Source organism: Orycteropus afer, unplaced genomic scaffold (genome assembly GCF_000298275.1).
Source record: "Orycteropus afer afer isolate SDZICR_OR568_19922 unplaced genomic scaffold, OryAfe1.0 scaffold00103, whole genome shotgun sequence".
NCBI lineage: Eukaryota > Metazoa > Chordata > Mammalia > Tubulidentata > Orycteropodidae > Orycteropus > Orycteropus afer.
In genome coordinates, this window is record NW_006921690.1 from 2,800,598 (window position 1) to 2,822,744 (window position 22,147).

The following is a 22,147-nucleotide window of genomic DNA, read 5'->3' on the forward strand; positions in this document are numbered from 1 at the left end:
ATTGCAATATTGAAAGATTCTATGGGCAAAATATTGAATGATGCAGGAAACATCAAAAGATGGAAGGAATATACAACGTCACTGTACGAAAAAGAATTCATCCATTTCAGGAGGTGGCATATGACCAAGAACCAATGGTATTGAAGGAAGAAGTTGAAGCTTCACTGAAGGAATCAGTGACAAACAAGGCTCCAGGAATTGATGGAATACCCATTGAGATGTTTCAACCAGTGGATGCTGCACTGGAGGTACTCACTCAGCTATGCCAAGAAATTAGGAAAATGGCTACCTGGCCAACTGACTAGAAGAGATCCATATTTGTACCCATTGCAAAGAAAGGTGATCCCACAGAATGTGGAAATTATCAAACAGTATCACTGATATCACACACAAGTAAAATCTTACTGAAGATAATTCAAAAACTATTGCAGCAGTATATTGATAGAGAACTTCCAGAAATGCAAGGTGGATTCAGAAGAGGACTTGGGACGAGGCATACCATTACTGGTATCAGATGATGGATCTTTGCTGAAAGCAAGGAATACTAAAAAGATATTTATTTGTGTTTTATTGACTATGCAAAAACATTTGATTGTGTGGATAATAATAAATTATGGATAACATTGAGAAGAATGGGAATTCCAGAACACTTAATTGTGCTCATGTAGAACCAGTACACAGACCAGGAGGCTGTCATTCTAATAGAGCAAGGGGCTACTGCATGGTTTAAAATCAGGAAGGGAGTGTGTCAAGGTTGTACCCTTTCACCATGCTTGTTCAATCTGTATGCTGAGCAATTAATCCGAGAAGCTGGACTATATGAAGAAGAACTTGACATCAGGATTTGGGGAAGACTCATTAACAACCTGTGATATGCAGATGACACAACTTTACTTCCTGATAGTGAAAATGACTTGAACCACTTATTAATAGAGATTAAAGACTATAGTCTACAGTATGGATTACACCTCAATATAAAGAAAACAAAAATCCTCACAGCTGGACCAATAAGCAGCATCACTATAAATGGAGAAAAGACTGAAGTTGTCAAAGATTTCATATTACTTGGTTCCACAATCAATACCAATAGAAGTAGCAATCAAGAAATCAGACATCATATTGCACTGGGCAAATCTGCTGTAAAAGCTCCCTTTAAAGTTCTGAGGAGCAAAGATGTCTCTTTGGAGACTAAGGTGCACCTAACCTAAGCCATGGTATTTTCAATCACCTCATATGCATATGAAAGCTGGACAATGAATATGGAAGAACAAAGAAGAGTTGATGCTTTTGAGCTGTGGTTTTGGCGCATCATGGACTGCCAGAAGAACTAACAAATCTGTCCTGGAAGAACTGCAGCCAGAAAGCTCCCTGGAAGTGAGAATGGCCAGACTTTGTCTCACCTACTTTGGTCATGTTGTCAGAAGGGACCATTCCCTGGAGAAGGATAAAGTAAAGTAGTAAAGTGGAGGGTCAAAGAAAAAGGAGAAAATCCTCAACAAGATGGATTGACATACTGGCTGTGACAACGGGCTCAGGTATAGCAAGGATTGTAAGGTTGGTGCAGGACCAGGCAGTGTTTTGTTCTTTTGTACATAGGGTCACTATGTACAGCTGAAGTTGGAGCCGACCCAACAGCACCTAACAACAACAGTAACATCTCATTAGGCCCCACCAGTCTTTCTGGTAGAAATTATTATCCTTATTTTATAGATGAGAAAAGTGAGGCATAAAAAAATTAAATAAGTTGTATAAGGTCATACAGGCGAGTAGAGGTGAGTAGGAGTGAGAGTTGAGATTTGAACTCAGAGTCTCAATTTAAAGACCATTCTTTTCTCATTAAACTTTGTTTGCCTTTCCTAAGGTTTTTGCCACTCTTCTTTAGAAAGCACAAGAAGGAGGAAGTGGTTTGGAGTTGACTTCTGGAAAACAGTAGTCACCACATAATGAGGCCAACAGTCTGGAAGGCTAAGGGGCCAGGATTGTGGAGGTGGGTACAGGAAGCACTGACAAGCAAGACACTGGTGTTGAAGACAAGACTTCAACAGACAAGAAATGGGGCTAGACACTGAGGCTGCTGTTCAGTGGGAGAGAAATATGGATCAGCCAGACTTCCTGCTCCCCTGATCCTTTGCCAGGGGCATCATGCAAAATCATATTTACACATGAGCCTACTTCCTTTTCCAACAAACACAACATGTATGAAGTTGTTCATGTCGTTTTTGTTAGGTGTCGCCAAGTCAATTCCAACTCATAGCAACACTGTGTACAAAAGAATGAAACACTGCCTTATCCTGCACCATTCTCACAATCCTTGCCATTCTTGAGCCCATTGATGCAGCCACTGTGTCAATCAATCAATGTGCCCCACCAAGCACAGAGAGAGTAGGTGTGATGATCTTGTTTGCAACATGGGTAGACAATTCCTTCACATCAACAAATTTAATTCATCAAGTTTGTGACAATAGTAAATAAAGCACAGAAAGTCAGAGAGTTTGGACAGAACTGACCTCCATTCCATGTTCTACCATTTACTACCAGTATGGTTTAGGGATCACCTTGAACTTCTGCGCATCCCCAGGAGCCCCAACTGTTAAAAATGGGATAAAAATACCCTCTTCATGGGTTTCAGGGAAGATTCCTGGCACCAAAAATTGCTCAATAAATGGTAGCTTTTGAGGTCATTATTGAGCTGGGTCACATGCTGGCATTGGAGAGACAAAGCAAGATCATGCCCCCAAGAGATTCACCTTCTGGTGGAAGACACAGACCTCATAAGCAAATGAATAAGGTTGTATAGTAAGCACTACATTAATGACAAGAGGTAGCAGTGAGAAAGAGAAAATGAGCCTTGTCTGGATGGAGTGGGATGAAACCAATTCTGGAAGTGGCAATTTAAGTCAAGCTGCAGCCACAGCTTTGATGTCCAAGATTCATTAAAAGATGCCAGTTAATCTGCTTCCTAGACCCCTTGCTTTTCAGCCTTGTTTTGAAGTAAAGCCCTTTTATTGTTAAAAACAAAGGACTTCCCTCATAAGAAGATTTAGATTCTGAAATATTCTGGTTCAAGTCACCCTAAGTTAATCACAACACACTCTTAAGCTGGTTAAAATTCAGGAAACTGGAAGGGATGGTGAAGGGGAAAGTACAGTACTACTGTGTTTATGTGAAAGATGATAGGCAGGAATTAATACTCCTCGGAAGGAAGGTTGGGCAATCTACTTACGTAGTGATGCTGGCTGGGAAACCCAAAGAGGGATCTCTATGAGTTGGGACTGACTCAGGGCAGTGAGAATATTTTTGAGGATCTAATATATACCAGAAGGAGCTCTAATGGTGCAGTGGATAAGGCATTTGGCTGCTAACCAGGAGGCTGACAGTTCAAACCCACCAGCTGCTCAGCAGAAGGAAGATGAGGCAATCTACTTCTGTAAATATTTACAGCCTTGTAAACTCAGGGCAGGGGGTCACTGAGTCAGAATCAACTCAGTGGCAGTGGATTTGGGTTTGGTTTGGTTTTTAAAATATACCCAAGGAGCTCTGGTGGCACAGTGGTTAAGGCATTCATTTGCTAACCAAAAGGTCAGCAGTTCAAACCCACAGCCACTCCATGGGAGAAAGATGAGACAATCTGCTTCCATAAAGATTTACCCTAGGAAACCTTATGAAGGTTGCTATGAGTCAGGATCGACTCAAAGGTAGGGGGTTTAATATATACCAGATGGTATAAACAGTTAACACACTCAGCAGATAACCAAGAGGTTGGAGCTTCAAGTCCAACTTGGACTTGAACCCAGAGGATGAAGTTGAATCTCAGAAGAAAGGCCTGGCAATCTACTTGTGAAAAATCAGCCATTGGAAACCCTATGGTGCACTGATCTACTCTGACACACACAGGGTTTCTGTGAGTTGGAAGTGACCTGAGGGCAATTGTTTAATGTATACCAGGCATTGCCATGTGCTTACTAACTCATTTAATCTACATAGCAACCCTTTGAATGTTTTATTGCCTCTCTTTTATTGATGAGAAAACTGACACTCAATGTATTTAAGATGAGTGAGGAATGTTGCACAGTTAAGTAAAAGGTAGTGAGGACTAAAATCCAGGTTTGTTTGCTTCCAAAGCTCATGCTCTTTCTACTGTCTCAAGCAGTATCCCAAGTACATATTTATATTTGGAAATATAAACGACTCTTCCTCTTCCTTTTCAAATAAACACAGCATCTCTGAAGTTGTTTATGGTTGTCTAAGTTAGTACTGTTGGAAAACGTGGCCAAAACGTTGAGTACAGGCAGTCCCCTAATTATGAATGAGATTTGTTCAAGTGTGTCTTTAGGTCAAATTTGTAGGTAAGTTGGAACAGATGCATGTAGTGTTTATTTAGCCTTATTTTAGTGCAAGAAAAGATTTGAAGACTTTTCTCTGCCTTAAATCTGCACATGCAGCAAGTGAACGTGACTGTGATGAAGAATTTGTTGTAAGTAGGGACTGGTTCAATCTTCAAAATGAGGGCAAATTTACATAACATTAAAGGGCAAGTAGGAGTTGTCCTTAAGTTGGACAGTCATAACCTGGGCACTTACTATATCTCTAAACATAACGTGAGAGGTGCCTTTGAGCATAAAAACATTTCAACACATATCTTATAAATTTATTATACTAATGGCCTTGATGACTGGCCTTCTTGGATCCAGATTCTTTGAAATGTTTCCCCCATCAATATTCCTTCATCAAGAGGTAGAATATATGTCCCATCCCTTATATCTAACTGGTCTTAAGACTTGCTTTGGCCAATATGATATTGTGGAATGATGGTGTATGACTTCTGGACCTATACTTCAAGAAGCCCTGTGAGCAATCTGGAATTCTCATAGGGCTGGACTAGCTGGCTGGGGATATGTGAGTGAGATGTAGAAAGAGACCCCAGTCATTGAAGCCATCCCAGATGAAGCTATCCTAGAACAGTTAGCTTCTAGCTGACCTGTCTGTTGACCACAGACACATGAATGAGTATAGCTATGATCAGCCCAGACCTGCCCACATCAGCAGAAGGGCCCAGCCAGTCTATGGATTCATAAGAAATAATAAATGTTTGTTGTTATGAGCTACTAAGTTTTGGGGCAATTTGTAAATCATTAATAGTTTGATATAATCAAAAAGTAATTTTATTTTCAATTAATGATTAATGTAGCTACATTTATTGTTTTAATTATTAGCATTCTAATCTGAACCATTTGTTTCCTATACTTGCCATACAGTTGTCATCTTGGGATCTCCCTGTATTATCATTTTAGAAATTCCCTTAATTTTGTTTCCTGACTCTCATACCTTCCTCTTTACTGGTAATTCCCTTTTTTTTTGGGGGGGGGGGATCCTTCAGAAGTTGCCTAAGAATGGGTGAGTAGGCTTTGAGACTGTGTGTGTTCGAAATGTCTTCATTCTACTCTTCCACTTGCGGTTTATCTTAAATTAGAGTTCTAACTTGGAGACATTTCCCTCTGAATTTTTATTATTGTTATTATTTTTTAAAATAAACTTTATTTCTTAGAGCAGTTTTAAGTTTACAGAAAAATTTCTCAAGAGAGTTCCCCAATACTTCCTCCCCTCCCTGCATACTGTTTCTCCTATTTTTAACACACTTACTTTCTTGTGGTACATTTGTTACAATTGATGAACCAATATTAATACATTGACTAAAGTTCACAGTTGACATTAAAGTTTACTCCTTGTGTTGTACAGTCGTGTGTGTTTTGACAGAAGCATAATGTCATGTATCTTCTATTACAATATTGAACAGAACAGCTTTGTGCTCTAAAAATGCCCCGTGTCCCACTTATTCTTCCCTCTTTCTTCCTCCCGAACTCCTGATCCTTCAGAATTTTGAAGATAACTGTTTTGTGGTCTTCCATCTTCCAATGTGGCTGTTGAGAAGCCCAATTCTATTCTGATTCTTGATACACTATATGATACCCATTTTTCCCATCTAAGAGCTCTGGTGATATAGTACCTAAGGCATTTGACTCCTAAACAGAAGGTTGGCAGTTCAAACCCACCAGCTGCTCCATGAAGGGAAATGGTGCAATCTACTTCCATAAAGACTTAGCACCTCAGAAACCCAATGGGGTTTACTGTAAGTTGGAATCTACTCAATGGCAGTAAGTTTTGAGTTTTAGAAGCTTATGAGATTGTATTATGAATCATTAAGATAAAATGTATTTGTGAGTCTGTTTTAATTCATTGTGTTAAGCACTCATTGGTTCTTTTGATCTAGAAATCTGTGTCTTCAATTCTGGGAAATTTTCTTAATTTATTTCTTAGATGATTCCTTCCTTTTTTTGGTAACTCCTATTTTTTGTATGTTAGATTTTCTACTTCGTTCTCTACATCTTTTATCTTTTCTCCTGTTTCTACTTGTTTTTACTCTATTTTCTGGGATAGTTCTTTAACTTCATCCTCCAAACTTTCTATTGAATTGATTTTTTTACTTTATGCTTTCATCTTTAAATTTTGAAGAGTTTCCTTTTTCCTGTGTTCCCTGCATGTTCCTTTTTATGTAGCATTGTGTTCTTACTTCATAAATTCACATTCTCCTCTTATCTCACTGATACTATTAGTGATCATTTTGTTAAAAATTCTCAGCTTTCATCAGAAGAAAACTTACTTCCAAGTTACTTTTTCTGTTTTCTTTACTCCCTGTCTTTAATATCAGATAGTTTCATCTGGTGCTCTTTGGCTGTCATTCATGTTGGATAGTGACCCACAGAAAGCTAAGAGCTCTTGTGCATGGTGGGACTTGAGATGTAATCTTTACTGTACATTGATTTGCCAGACCATGTCTTTGAGGAAATACTTTGTTAGTATCTGTTATGGTTGGAACCGTGTCTTCCAAAACGGTATGTTGAAGTTCTAATCTCTGGTATCTATGAATGCAACCTTGTTTGGAAATAGGGTCTTAACAGATGTAATTACTTAAGTTAACATGAGGTCATATTGAAGTAGGGTAGGCCCTAATCCAATGTCTGGTGTCTTTATAAATGAAGAGCAAAGACATGGACTCAGAGGGAAGATGGTCACTTGAAGATGTCGTCTGAGACTAGAGTGATGCAGGAATGCCAAGGGTTGCCAGGGACCACCTGAATCAAGGAAAAGGCAAGAGAGGATCTTCTCCTAGAGCCTTCAGAGAATGCATGGCCTTCCAACATCTTGATTTCAGACTTCTAGGCTCCTGTCCGTGAAACAATAAATTTCGGTTGTTTTAAATCACCCAGTTTGTGACACTATGTTTGGGAAGCCCTAGAAAACTAATGCAGTGTCTTCAGGGTTCTCTCCCAAGCTTCTCCAGAAAATCTGAGTCTCTGCCTAGAGGACATATGCTTGGCTACCAGCATTCTGGAAGCCAACTTGGGGGAGAAGCCTAGGAGGTCAACATTTCTTATGTAAAGTTTCACTTTTTCAGTCTTGTATTTTTATTATCAACTGTGTATACCTAGTTTCCCCTAACCAGATACTCTATGTTTCACTCCCTCCAGGGAATAAACTTCCAATCCTTTGCCACATTTGGGAAAGGACAGTCATCTAGCTATGGAAAGTGTGGAAGGAGGTCTAGTGTTCTTAAATAGATTTTCAACCCATCCTCTTCATTTTAGTCTCATTTTATTCCATTTTCATGAGCTCTGATGACATTGTGGTTAAAGCATTTGGCTGCTAACCAAAAAGTTGGTGGTTCGAACCCAACAGCAGCTCCACAGGAGAAAGATGAGGCAGTCTGCTTCCATAAAGATTTACAGCCTTGGAAATCCTATGGGGCCATTCTACTCTCCTGTAGGGTCACTAGGAATTGAGATTGACTTAATGGCAGTGGGTTTATTCCATTTACAGAAGTAGCTCTCACTGCTGGTTTCTGTCTTTGGGCACTCTACCACAAAAATCCTGTTACTTCTTCCTTTTCCCACTTGCTAGCTTAGGACTCAGCTTTCCCAAAATTGCTTAATCAGTTACCAATGAACCATCACTTTCCAGTTTCACAATTTCATTGCTATTGTCACTTCTTCCATTCTCTTTGACTCCATTGGCTTATACCTTTTCGGAATATCTCTTTACTGTCTTTCTAGGGGCTTAGATAAGAGGATGGAGGTGAATATTATCATTCTCTTCTCTTTAACTAGAAGCCCAGGAGTAGTTCTTGGTTTTAAGAAACTAACAAGTTGTGGGATCACATTTAGTTTGAAAAATATGGACCACAAACCTCCCATGAAAAATCAAATTTTCTACAAAGAAAGATTGTCAAGTGATACAAACCTATGTAATCTTCCTTTTAGGAAAAAAAAAAAAATGAGTGTAAGGCTTCTGTCATTTCAGAAACTTTTGACTTCATGCTTCTAAATTACCCAGAGAGTCTGATAATCACAGCTCTGCCCCTTCCAGCCTCCCATTTCCCTTAAACTAGAGACTCCTCAATCCATTTCCATTAGCCTTTTAATATTTTGCAATAAACGCTTTCAACTGGGCAAAATACACTTCATGCTTTCCTCTTTGTTTATTGGTCTATCAATAAATATACAAAAATCAGAGAATGTGGTGTGAAAAGGCAAAGTAACAGTGGTCCTCATACATGCATCAATAAGCTATTTTTAAAAATATTCTTAAAAATATATTTTAAAAAGCCTACACAAGTGATTTGCAAAAAGACATTCTTATGACACAAAGGTGAATGATCACGCTATTTCTTTTCTTAAGTACATTTTAATCTCCAAAAGAACACAGGGGCTCCCTCTTTTCCACTCCTCAGTTGCATTGAATGAACCTTGGCTATGGAATAAATTCTTGGTGTCATGGATCTCAGTGTAAAACTTTTTGAGAGGTCCTGCTGGAGAAATTCATTCTGCAAGGCTAGAATCTGCAAAATACGGATACGAAGGTGTGTGTTGTCCCATTTGACTTTTCACCCAGTGCCGATTGAAGAAACATCCTCAAGAGGCACAAGTGATCTACAATTGCAGGAAAAATTACATATGAAGCTTTGCAAATTAGTTAAAAGCCAAAGCCTTACTTCTACCAACAAGGCCCAGGTGATATAACAGTTAACAGGCTTGGCTCCTAATCATAGTCCACCCAGAGATGCCTTGGAAGAAAGGCCTGGTGATCTACTTCCCAAAAAAACAAGCCACTGAAAACCCTATGGGGCAACAATTCTTCTTTGACACACATGGGATCACTATGAATCAGAGTTGACTCGGAATCAGAACAACTGACTACTGGTTAATAACTAAGTCCAGGTCACCTGGCAAGTCACTGGTAAAAATGATGTATAATCAGGTTGCACTTCTATAGTTATGCCATTATGTTACATAGATGAGAAAATACCAAATTCCACGAACTTCAGGAAATACTGCAGGGGTATTACAAGATTGGGCAGCTTTCCACTAGAGAGTCAGAAACAATAGACCTCCCTTATTCTTATCTTGTAAACACAGAAGTATCCAAGTAAAGGATAATAATAACAATAACAAGAAAGGTCATATCCAATTAAAAAATAATCTATCTCAATCTCTTTATTTGGGGATGCCTGGAAGAGGTAGAAAATCATCCCTTGCTATGAGACTTGTATTACTTACTATCCATGGTCCCAGAATCTAGAGGACAGGTAGAAGAGCCTCATGCAACCCTCCTGAACATGGCCCCAGAGCAGCTCGTGGTGTCTGGACCCACCAGCCTAAGTGAGCCTGTCTGGTCTGCAGGAAAACTAGGGAAGCTCTTGGAAAGCTGGGAGAATTTTAATATTAATGGTAGCATTGCAATGCTAGAATCAGAGGGACCTGATGTGTGTTTTCTTTCAACTAGGGGAAGAAAATAGAGAGAAAGCCAGACAGATGATTATGAAATTGGCCAATGATATTCAGAGAGGAAGAGATAGGAGGTTTTTTTAAAGCCAACGGAGGGGGAAAGAGATAGGGGCAGTAGAGGCTGGGCCAGAGTGCACAGAGGGGGCATCTCTTCTTTCAATTGTATCTTTCAGAATCAATCTTTGTGTAAGTCCTGCCCTAAGACATGTGGGAGCTTTTCACTTTTCTCTCTCTTTTTTTTTTTTTTTTTGTGGTCTGAGGAACGTTCCCTGTTAATCATATCAGTTTAGGAGACAGGTGACTTTTTATGGCTGCCTAAGGAAGGACGTCCAGTTTTATAGGAACAATTACATTATAGATTCAATCTCTTCTGCTGCCTTCAGAAGTTCCAGGACCAACGGAGTCTGCTGACTGATGCGTAAAGACCACAAAGGACTTACCAAGTGGGGGAAAACATGAGGTCTGAACATAAAGCCAGTATTTTCTTGTTTTGCTATAAATCTATGATTCCAATTGTGGGAAACCCTGTAAATTTTTCAGGGATTCCCCAGGCACTTAACTTACCCTGAGTAGCAACTGCATCAGGGATTGTGGAGGCAACAGGCTTGTAAGTATAAATAAATAAAGAGAGCCATACAAATACTTGAACAAGATTTACACTCCCCCCTCATCCACCTCTGCCAATCCATTCACCACTGAGTATACTCTTTCATTTACATTGGCTTCTCCTTTCATTACAAGAGGTCCAAAGGCACTTTTGTATTATTCATAGACATCACTAACAGGGTCAGCATCTATGAAATGGGAGTCCACAAATGGTAGGTCATGCAAATTTAATTTGACTTTTCAAATCCCTTCTGGGGGAGACAACAGGTGGCCATTAAAACACAAAAGTTGTTTAAGCTCCTCCTATCACAATGCTAGAAGCTCTGGTGGCGTAGTGCCTAAGACATTCAACTGCTAACCAGAAGGCTGGTGGTTCAAACTCACCAGCTACTCCTTGGAAGGAAGACTGGGCCATCTACCTACGTAGAGATCGTCTCGGAAAACCAAGGAGGGGTTGCTATGAGTCGGAGTCGACTTGATGGCAGTGAGTTTTGTTTTTTTGTTTTTCTCACAATGCTGGTTTTAAGGTGGGACAGAAAGCCTTTGGACAGCCCCCAGAAATAAAATAGCGCTGTCTTCCTAGATCTTCTGTGAGACTTGGCTGAGTAAGCTTGAGTGGGGGGTCTAGGCTCCCCAAGATGAAGACTTTCAAGGAAAATCATTCTTACAATTTCTTTGATTGGCTACAGGGACCCAGACTTTACTGTTTAGAAACTGAAGGATCACAGCGCAAAGAGTTCAGGTGGCAGAAGTAGAGATGTTTATTATAAATCAGCTTAAGCCCTCTTATGCCTCTGAGAAAGTAATGTTAAAAAAAAAAACAAAAAAAAAAACATACTTATCAAAGGACCTCCAGGGTTTAATATTTCAAAAACACAGATAAATAGCTTACTACAGATAAATAGCTTCACCCTATGGGTGTCTCCCAGAAGCATCTGAAAATTTTCCAGGGGTTTGTAGAAGGGGATGTGTAACCAGTACATCCCGATCCCCTACCACAGTGGTAAGCAATGCCCAGGGATTGGGCTGTAGAAGGGCAATATGGACCCTATGTAATTTCCTCCCAGAGACCAATCCCTCTTCGCCCTCAGAAGTATTATTAGCAGGTAGTTGCTGCCTGGGAGATGGGGTAGAGGGAAGGCTGGAGATTAGGAAGATGTAGTTGTGACTTTTGTTAGAAACCATCCATAGCTCACCTAAATGGGTGAGAGGCCTCTAGGTGGGAACTGGAACAGTCAATTTTGTGCCAATTATTAATTGGACCCTCATTTCAGAAGGCAATGCTGATTTTATAAACTGGACTTGACTTAAAAAAAAAAACACAAAAAACAAAAAAGAGTAGAAAATTTTATGCTAAAAAGATCCCAAATAAAACAATCAGTAGCATTTTACATCCGTTAAGTGTTAGTCCCAGCTCCCTGAAATGATGAAATCTCTGACTGTTGTTTCTTTCTAAGGTGGTGGGGCAGGTGTTACACCCCAATCTTCATGTCCACATTCTGCAGGTTTCGTGTCTCATCAGCTGTTACGAACTGGTCTGGGGTCTCTGATGACTCTTTGTTCACCAAATGCACCATTTCCTGAGACTTGCTGGCCTCTCCATTGAGCCCACTTGGCTTTCTGTCTTCCACAGCTCCACTGCCATTTATCACCAGCTTTTTCTTCTGTCCACACCTAATAATAATAATAATAATAATAAAGCATATGAGAAAATGGTGCAAAGACATCATCATCATCATCACTAAAGTTGATGATGGTCTTACTATGTGCTCAGTGCTTTCTCCACTTCATGTGACTGGCTCTTAAAAACCAGTAGCTTTCAAAGTAAGGTCCCTGGACCAGTAATGAAATTCTCACTGGGGAAATTGTTAGAAATGCAAATTCTCAGCCACACCCCAGAGCTAACCCCCCAAAAATAAATAAATAAAAACCAAACTCACTGCTGTTGTATCCCACTCATAGTGACCCCTCCTTGGTTTTCTGAGGTAGTATCAGTATGGAAGTAGATTGCCCAACCTGCTTTCCCAGGAGTGGCTGGTGGGTTTGAACCACCAGACTTCTGGTTAGCAGTCAAGTGCCTTAGGCACTACGCCACCAGAGCCCCTACTGAGTCACAAAAGTCTAAGGGTGGAGACCAGGATCTGTGATGTAGTGCCTAAGGCGTTTGACTGCTAACCAGAAAGCTGGCAGTTCAAACCCACCAGCCACTCCTCTGAAGGAAGACTGGGCAATCTACTGTAGAGCTACTGCCTTGGAAACCCAAGGAGAGGTCCCTGTGACTCACAATTCACTAGACAACAGTGAGTTTGGATTTTTTTTAGAGGCATTCTAATGCATATTCAAGCTTGAGACTCAGTGATCACAACCACCTTGTGGGGTGGGGAACTCCCTGCCATAAAGTTGATTCCAACTCATAGCAACCCCTTTTGGGGTCCAGTCTTCCTTCTCCCAAGGGGCTTGTGGGTTTGAACTGCTAACCTTCTGGTTCACAGTCCAATGCCTTGGGCACTACACCACCAGAGCTCCTCCACTTTGGGAAGCCAGTGCTATTATTATCCTTCTTTTACAGGTGAGAGGGGCTCTGCTGGTATAGTGGTTAATGCATTCAGCTGGTAACCAAAAGGTTGGCAGTTCAAACCCACAAGCCTCTCAGGGGGAGAAAGATGAGGCAGTCTGCTTCTGTAAAGACTGACAGCCTTGGAAATCCAATGGGGCAGTTCTACTTTGCCCTGTAGGGTTATTGTGAGTCAGAATTGACTCAACAGTGGTGGGTTTGAGTTTACAGGTGAGGAAACCTCAGGGCTAGAAAATTCAGTGACTTGTCCCAGCTCACTCAGTAAGTAATAAAAGAGTCAGCATTCAAATCCTGGTCTGTCTGACTTCCAAGTTCTAATTCTCCTTCTACCATACCAGTTAATGGAAATGTTTCCCTACTGATAAGACCTTTAGTCATTTCTACATGCTTACATAAACCATCCACATGATGACTATAAATCATTCTAATTTGTGTACTCAAGAAAGTCACACTACTTCTTCTCCCAGTGAACACTTTGTTGGCCTTGTCAGGGTTATTACTGAATGTAAGCAGAAGAATAAAACAACATTCTTCTAGAAGTATAAGGCCATATTGATTTTTCCCTAACATTGGTTAACTTCTATGCCACCCATATTTAGGCAGTTTAAGTACATAAGACAAATTGCTCACTGTTACTTAAAGGTTTCTCAGTAACATTACTTAACATTACTTAAGATTCAAATGAGGAAGAAAGTCTTCCATGGAAGAGCAGCATGACTTTTATCTTATCCCTGGCACAGCATTGCCTTACCCCACCCAGACTGATGCAATGCTTCCTCTTTCCTGTAACATGATCACTGCTTTACATACAGGAGTCTGACTGTGCTTAACAGAAGCAAAGTTGCAGAGCCTCACTATTACAAGGGGATGGGGAAGAGGAGAAATGGGTAAGCATTTATCGGACACCTCCTGAGTGCAGACACTTTACATGTGATTTCATGCAATCCTTCTAATACTCTCAGAGCAAAGAAGGAGGAAGAAAAGCAAAGATGCATGGAAACAATTAGTCCATTATACAGCAGTGGGAACTGAGGCTCACAAAGGTTGGATAACTTGCTTGAGGTCACACAGTCAATAACTGAGAGAATCATAATTTAAATGTAGGTTTTAATGGCCAAGGCCTGGGGCTGTACCAGGTCTATCAAGGCTGCCAACTATCCAGATATTTGAAAACAGTATGAAGTTGGAACTGCTCACTTTGCTGCTAGATATTTGGAGCTGGGGAGACAAAGACAAATAACAGAGGTTATTCATGATCACGGACCATTTCCTCTAGAGTTGCCAAGGTCATAAATGTTAATCTCTTGTTTTGGGAAATAAAAAGTATACCTCCCTAGCAGGAGGTATAACCTTTCTCCTCTGGCATGATACTTGATGAGGGGTGCAGAAAGATACTTGAACCATGGAGCAGATTCAGGGGGGCTGGGAGTATGGATGGAGACCACATAGACATAGAGCACATGGTTGAGACTAAGGGCTTCAACACAGAGAGGTGCATAAGAGGTACAGACAACAAAGATACACACTTTTACATACACAACACTGCAATCAGTAATAACCGACATCAATCTATGGGTAGATACATAGACAGACTGATCAGGTATGTGTAGGCAAAAGGGAATATATCCATGACCATATGTAATGTTGGCAGACAATATTTCTACATATATATTTGTATGTGCTGTAAGAATGTCCATATAAATAGAACTAATGGGGCAAAGTTATTACAACTTCTTAGCCACAGCCAACCACTCTGAGGGAGCAAATTATTGGATCTGTGGCCTTGGGACCATGGTCATGGCAAGCATTGAGTTCAATTGGCTTAACATGTTGTTGTTGTTGTTGTTATTTGCTGTCGAGTCGGCCCCGACTCATAGCGACCCCTCCTTGGGTTTCCGAGGCAGTATCACTACGGAAGTAGGATTGCCCAACCTTCCTTAACATACTACACAAAAACACTGTTCTATGTCTTACTCTGGTGAGTAATGACCAGAGTCTTAAAAGCTTGCAAGCAGCCATCTAGATGCAACTGTTGGTCTTTCCTCATCCAGAGCAAAGAAGAAGGAAGAAAAGCAAAGATGCATGGAAACAATTAGTCCAAGGGACTAAACTTGGACTTTATCAAAGTCTATATGACATGAGACCAGAAGAACTAGATGATGCCCAGCTATAACTGCCAACCACTTGGAGAGGGATCAGTGCAGGAGATCCTGAATAGAGTGGGAAAACAATGTGGAGCAAAACTCAAAAATCATTAAAAAAAAAAAAAAAAAGACCAGGCTTACTGGTCTGATAAAGACTGGTGAAACCCCCTGAGACTATGGCCCCTAGTCACCCTTCAGGCCTGGGACTGAACTCACACCCAGGCTTCCAGTCAAACAATCAAACAAAACCAGAAACCAAAGGCATTGCTGTCGAGTTGGATACAACTCATAGCGACCCCTCCTTGGGTTTCCGAGGGGGTATCACTACAGAAGTAGATTGCCCAACCTTCCTTCTTAGGAGCGGCTGGTGGGTTTGAACCGCCAGCCTTCTGGTTAGCGATCAAATGCCTTAGGCACTATGCCACCAGAGCTGCTAGCCAAACAATAGACAGGCATGTAAGGTGAATATTTACAACAGGTAGGTACACTCCTCAGAACAATCAATCAGGGGAGATAAGACAGGCAGTATTTGCACAAGGAGAAAGCTCAGAGGGCAGGAAAGCATAGGAAAGAAGGACACAGGGAAAAGGTAACTACACGGAGAAAGTGGGAAGAGAGCTGTTACATTATGGGAATTGCAGTTAAAAGTCATGAAACAAAATGTGTATGAACTGTTGTATGGAAAATGAATTTGCTCTGTAAACTTTCACCCAAATCACAATGGAAAAGCATTGGGAAAAAAAAAAAAAAAAAAAGAGTGGGGGCTTCAAAGGGCTGGTTTTGACTCCTGACTGACTTCCCACTTCACCTGCTCTGTGACCTGGGAAAACTCACTTAACTCCTCTGAGTCTGGGTTTTCTTAACTCTAACACTGGGTATTTAAGGATATCAATCTACAAGATCATGTAAAGTCCTTGAAACAGAACCTGGCATTCAATAAATGAGTCTATTATTGTTATTACTTAGCTGTTCTTATAAATGGTGGGTGGTGAGGAAACTAAGGCCTTGGACAGGTATCTAGAACAGTATCTGCAAAATACTAAGTGTTCAAGACAAGCTAGCTGTATTGTTGATATGAAAGCCATATAAGATAAGTTTTTCTTGTTTCTTCTGACTGCCTCCACCTACCTTGCTACATTTACTAAGAAGTTGATTTGAAAGGCCTAATACTGCTTGTATTATTTCAAATCCTCAAGTGGTATCTGTATGCTCTGGAGAAAATCTGTCTTATTAAAGTAATTCTGCTTTACCTACCTAACAGGTAAGATTTTGCGGGAAAGTGATTTAGAAGCACAGAAATTGTCTGTGCATGGGGAAAGGATTAATGTTATTAATCTAAATGAAGCTGATTTTACAAATGGGTAACATTGGACCCATTTAACAGAGGAATTCAGAAGGAAGATTGGGCATACTGTACTTGGGCTTACTCTTACCCCCATTTCTCTTTGGATTTATGTGTCTCTGTTATCTGTTTGACTTGATGGCACATAACAACAACAACAACAAATTATCTGTTTGTGCTTTTTTCAGAAGGGCAGGATTTTTTTCATAAATTATCAGTGCAATGATTAGTGTTCCAGGCATTTAATAAGTACTTTTGAAAAACAAGTTCTAATTTTTTCATTCTTCTTTGTTATAGGAGTTAAGAAGTGAATATCAGAGCTAAAGGTACTTCAGAGATCACCCAACTCACACTCTTCATTATGTAAAACAGACACTGAGTGCCAAGAGGGCAAGGATATGGTCCAAAGTCACACACCTAGGCATGGCAGTGCCTAAACTACAACCGATTTTCTGTCTCTCAGGATCAGTGGACTTGCCAAACTGCAGCCTCCTTTTAGTTCCTTTTCCCATAAATTCCAGGTGTGAGCTGAGCATGTAGTGACCACACAGTGTGGAGGAAGCCAGATTGGAGCCTTGCCAGTACATGCTGGGCAGTCTGTATGGGGTTTTTGTTGTTGTTATGTGCCGTGGAGTCGGACCCAACTCACAGCGACCCCTCCTTGGGTTACCGAGGCAGTATCACTACGGAAGTAGATTGCCCCATCTTCCTTCTGAGGAGTGGCTGGTGGGTTTGAACCACCAGCCTTCTGGTTAGCAGTCAAGTGCCTTAGGCACTATGCTAGAAACTAGGTAACATACATTTAGGATGTGGAGGATTTATCTGGAAAGACTTGGGGGCTACTTAACAACTGACCTCATAACTCTTCTACCTGACAGTCCTTAGAGATATTTAGTGGTAAATTTTACATTGATTTAGAGTTGTGTCATCTAATAGAGTAACCACTAGTCACACTGGGCGATTTAAATTTAAACTAAATAAAATTAAATTATAAGTTCTTTAGTTAAACTTGGGAGCTCTGGTGGTGTAGTGGATAAGGCATTTGGCTGCTAACCAGAAGGTCAGCGGTTCAAACCCACCAGCCACTCCACTCTGTGGAAGGAAGATGGGGCAATCACTTCCATAAAGATTCACAGCCTCAGAAACTCAATGGGGGTCGCTGTGAGTTGGAATCGACTCAATGGCAGTGAGTTTGGGTTTTTTGGATTGGTTAGTCAAACTAACCACGTGCCAAGTGCTCAGTGGCCACAGGAGGCTAGTAATTATCACACTGGCCAGAGCACATGCAGAACATTTCCATCACTGCAGAAAGTTCTATTGGACAGTGCTGTTCTAGAGGGCAGAGCATTTAGGTGAGCATAAAGTACAGGGAATTAGACTGTAGCTTAACAGAAGGATGACATTTCTAAATCATAGAGTTCTACAGATGGAGCTTCCCAGGCAATGGGTGACTGCCCACTGGGGTTTTCAGAAAAGACATTTGTTACTCTGATGGTGAAGCTGATGAAGGACTTTTCTGCATAATCAATGTGGAAACATCCTATCATTTCTGTTGTGTGAAGCCTTCTCTGGTAAGGTCTTCACATTTGTTCTACTCTTCACATCCTTCACATAAATTATTTAAGGGAAGATTGCCTAAGTTCTCCTCTTGGACCTCACTCAATCTCTACCAACCCAACTAAAATAAATTGCTTTTCTTAAGGAGAATAAATCAAATATGGTTTCTATTGAAAAGCTGTGATTCAAGAACACTGGTTATGTGATGGGAGCAGAAAGAATGTGGTTTATGGCAGGGATGGCAAACACAAAGGAATAATCAAAGCCAGTTGCTCTCGAGTGGACTCTGAGTAACGGCAGCTCCAAATACGTCCGAGTAGAACTGTCCTGCACAGGGTTTTCAATGGCCTATTTTTTGGACATACACTGCCAAGACTTCCATCGGAATTGCCTCCAAGTAGGCCCAAGTACCACCCAGGGACTCCAAAGAAATAAATGTCAAAAAAACAAACCCATTGCCACTGAGCCAATTCAGACTCATGGCGACCCCACGTGTCACAGATGAGAACTGCTCCACAAGATTTTTTTGGCTGTAATCTTGACAGAAGCAGATCACTGGGCCTTTCTTCCTCTGAGGTGCTGGATGGGTTTGAACTCCCAACCTTTAGGTTGGTAGTAGAATGCAAACCATTTGCACTACCCAAGGACCATAAACAACTCATAGAACCTTATCCCCTCCCCCAAATCAGGATCTTTAAGATGATGTGACTCACAGATCACTTTACTATGGAGGCCCTAGGTCACTCTTGTAAGTCAACGTTAGTGACTAACATTTTCCCATTTCGTCTTTAAACCACAGAGTATGTACCCAAAAAATTTTAGCTGACTCAAATTTAACAGGCAAGCACTGCCACTGAATCTCAAGATTCTTTTAAGGACAAGATGGTGACCTTTTTGTTTTTATCTTGTCTTCCTCGCCAGTGCTGATGATCCTAGGTGCCACTCAAAAGATGTTTGCTGAATAAATGAATGCCTATTGCAGTCCCCTATTTTTAACCAAACTTCCTTTGATAAAAGTAGGATACTGTGTTGTTCTTAAACATAATGCTCAAAGAGAAAGGATCCAGCCTTTTAAGAGGATTAGAAATGGTCTAGAGGCTTTAGAAACAAATTGAACATTAGTGCTGCTGTTAACCACCCTTTAGCTGCGTGGCAAATCTGTTTTCAATCAGCAAATCAGGACATAGTAATTTATGGCATCCAAGCAGCTACTTTCCTGATGAGACACTTTCTGTGCTGGATCCTGCATGTTCTTGTTTGCCTGTTGCTAGGGAGCTCTGGTAGCATAGTGGCTAAGACACTTGCCTGCTAACCAGACGGCTGGCGGTTCAAACCCACCAGCCACTCCTCAGAAGGAAGGTTGGGCAATCCTACTTCCGTAGTGATACTGCCTCGGAAACCCAAGGAGGGGTCGCTATGAGTCGGGGCCGACTCGACGGCACATAACAACAACAACAACAGGGTGACTACTGGTCTTTGGAGAGGGATGAGGCTATGCTGTGAGGTCCCTTCTTTGCTGTGGACGGGACAGAAGGAGACATGAGAGCTAACTGGCCACCCTGCACATATTCCAGCTGTTCTCAGGGACAGCTGAGATGCTTCTCTGAGGTTTCCCCACACACCCCAACAGCATCCTGGGCCAATGTTTCTATGGTGACAAAGCTTATGGAATTGTATATGTGAGCAAAAGTGGTGCATGCCAGGGCGGGGAACAAGAAGGCTGATTTCAAACAATAGGAAATTCATATTTAATTGAGCAAAAGTAATGCAAGGAAAAACAAAGAGGCTGAGGGGACATACAAAGACTCTTTGTGAGGGTTCCCTCAAGTCACACTACTTAAAGTCAACTTAAAAAAACATAAATACATTCTTTCCATCTAGTCATAGGCCTTCCAAGAGGTCTTTCAGATTTCTTTTTCTTCTAGTTTCTGTTTCTTACATAATCAGCCATAATCAGATTAAACGGTTGGTGGTTCAAATCTCCCCAGAGGTGCCCCCAAAGAAAAGCCTGGCAAACTTTTTTTGAAAACCCTAGGGAGCACAGTTTTGCTCTGCACATACGGGTTTGCCATGAGACTCAACAGCAACTATTTGGTTATAACAGTTAGCTCCCTTGACTAATTTATTATTATTATGCTTTCAAAGGTACAGATAGGAACACAGCTTTTTGTCATTAACATTTAATAACTTGTACGAGGGTAAAATGGCATTATTTGATTTCTTTAGATAACCAGAGATATTAATTACATGGGCTGTACATGGCCTTGGAATTAGCTGTTCACTGCTTTCCAAAAGCCAACAGGAAAGATTAGAAAAATCTCTAATTGCCAGATCTGCACTTAAACTAAGGAGCACTGATGGCACAGGGCCTAAGGCATTTGACTGCTAACCAGAAGGTTGGTGATTCAAACTCACCAGCCACTCCATGGAAGGAAGATGGGGCAATCTACTTCCGTAGAGATTTGCCACCTCAGAAATCCAATGGGGTCGCTATGAGTAGGAAGTGACTCCATGGCAGTGAGCTTGGTTTGCTTTTTTGGTTTGCACTCAAACTGAGGGGCATCCTCTGGCCTGTTAGATAATGTAGTGAAACAACAAAGGCAGCCTCCTGTGGATTTGACCTCATAAAAAGGAACATCAAGGGTCATTTACCAAAGGCTTGATTATCCTGTGTATGTGCTCTGAGAAAAATGCTGCATCTCTAACTGGTCTTGCATAGGAAATTTAGACTTAGGCTTTTGGAGTGTCCCCATTAAAGGTCATTTCCTCTGTTGCTAGAATTAGTGTATTCCCTCACTTCACTCTAAGTACCATTATTTCTGGAGGCTTGTCATGGCTCATGCAGGTACGTGTACCATGTAAATAACTTCCACAACTATAAGCCTTGGTTGGTGTAGGGATAAAGGAGAGTCTTTGGGGATGTGATAACAGCCCACATGTGAGTTCTAGAAAGAGGAATGTCTGTTCTTTGTTCAGACTTACCTAAGGAAAATAATATCTAAATCTGCCACAAGTACTCATAATTGTTTTATGGACTTCACTGTCACGGAGCTCTTCCTAGACCATAAATTGAGTCTTTTCAACTACAGCTTCCAGAAAATTGTGTCATTATAGAAAAAAAAAAGACAAAAAGAAAAAGTTTAATGCCTGCTTTACGGAAGAATTCCAGAAGGTTCTGTGGATCTCAGTCAGGTTAAAGAAGACTATGAGCTCCTGAACCTTTATATAATGTTTGTGTGTGCTGTGAATCCATTCAATAAATATTTGTTTAATGAATCAGTAAATAAGTATATATTTCTATACACCTTTCTGGAGAGGTATTTCATAACTTTCATCTGATAGAGTCTCCAGGGGTTTAACCTTGAAAAAAAAAATTAAATACTACAAAACAGTCAGTCAATATTTAAAAGTCATGGTCTAAATAATCCAGGTATCTCCTTTCTTTTCAAAGAACACACCAGAGCAGAGCTTTGCAAACTGTGCCATGCATATGAATGTCTGCGATCTTGTTAAAATGCAGACTCTGATACAGCAGTCCCAGGTCAGGGCCTGAGATTCTGCATTTCTAACAGTTCCCAGGGGTTGCTGGTTCCACAGGGCACACGTGACATTTCCTTACCGTCTTCGACTGTTGACAGCGATGCAAACTGCGAGAATCAAAGCCAGGGCCAAGAGGGATGCCAAGATGATCAGCCATTCTGGGTTGAGTGAACCAAAAAACATATGTGAGCTTTAGAAATACACTTTGTTTAAAAAAAAAAAAAAAAAACTTTATAAATTTAGTTGGCCCACAGAAGAATGACAGTCAGCTCTGCAGATAGGCCTGACCAAAAGGCCCAGCCAACAGGCAGACAATATGGAAAAAATAATTTTGCTTCAGAAGTTTGTCCAAACAGGCCTCTTGTTTTAAATTTTTATCATCAGTCAAGATTTTCAAGTTCTTTTGGGTGAAACTTGTTTCCAAAAAACTGCAGTGACAAAAACTTGGAGATGCATTTGGTGCTTTACTAAATAGACTAAAGGAAATCTGTGCTTCTTGAAAAAAACTTTCCTTTTCTCTATATGAGCATCAACCTTACATTTT

The 22,147-nt window shown here is 40.8% G+C and overlaps 1 protein-coding gene across 1 annotated transcript in view; it reads right to left on the minus strand.

Annotated features, from left to right (window-relative positions):
- Nucleotides 1-11,917: 11,917 nt before the first annotated feature.
- The window catches only part of CD44 (CD44 molecule (Indian blood group)), a 108,656-nt gene continuing 98,426 nt past the window's right edge, over nucleotides 11,918-22,147 (minus strand). Inside the window, exons 18-19 of the mRNA XM_042781305.1 lie at nucleotides 21,683-21,761; nucleotides 11,918-12,119 (exon numbers count right to left, since the gene is read on the minus strand). Coding sequence (XP_042637239.1) covers nucleotides 11,918-12,119; nucleotides 21,683-21,761 — 281 coding nt within the window. The remainder of the gene's footprint in view (nucleotides 12,120-21,682; nucleotides 21,762-22,147) is intronic.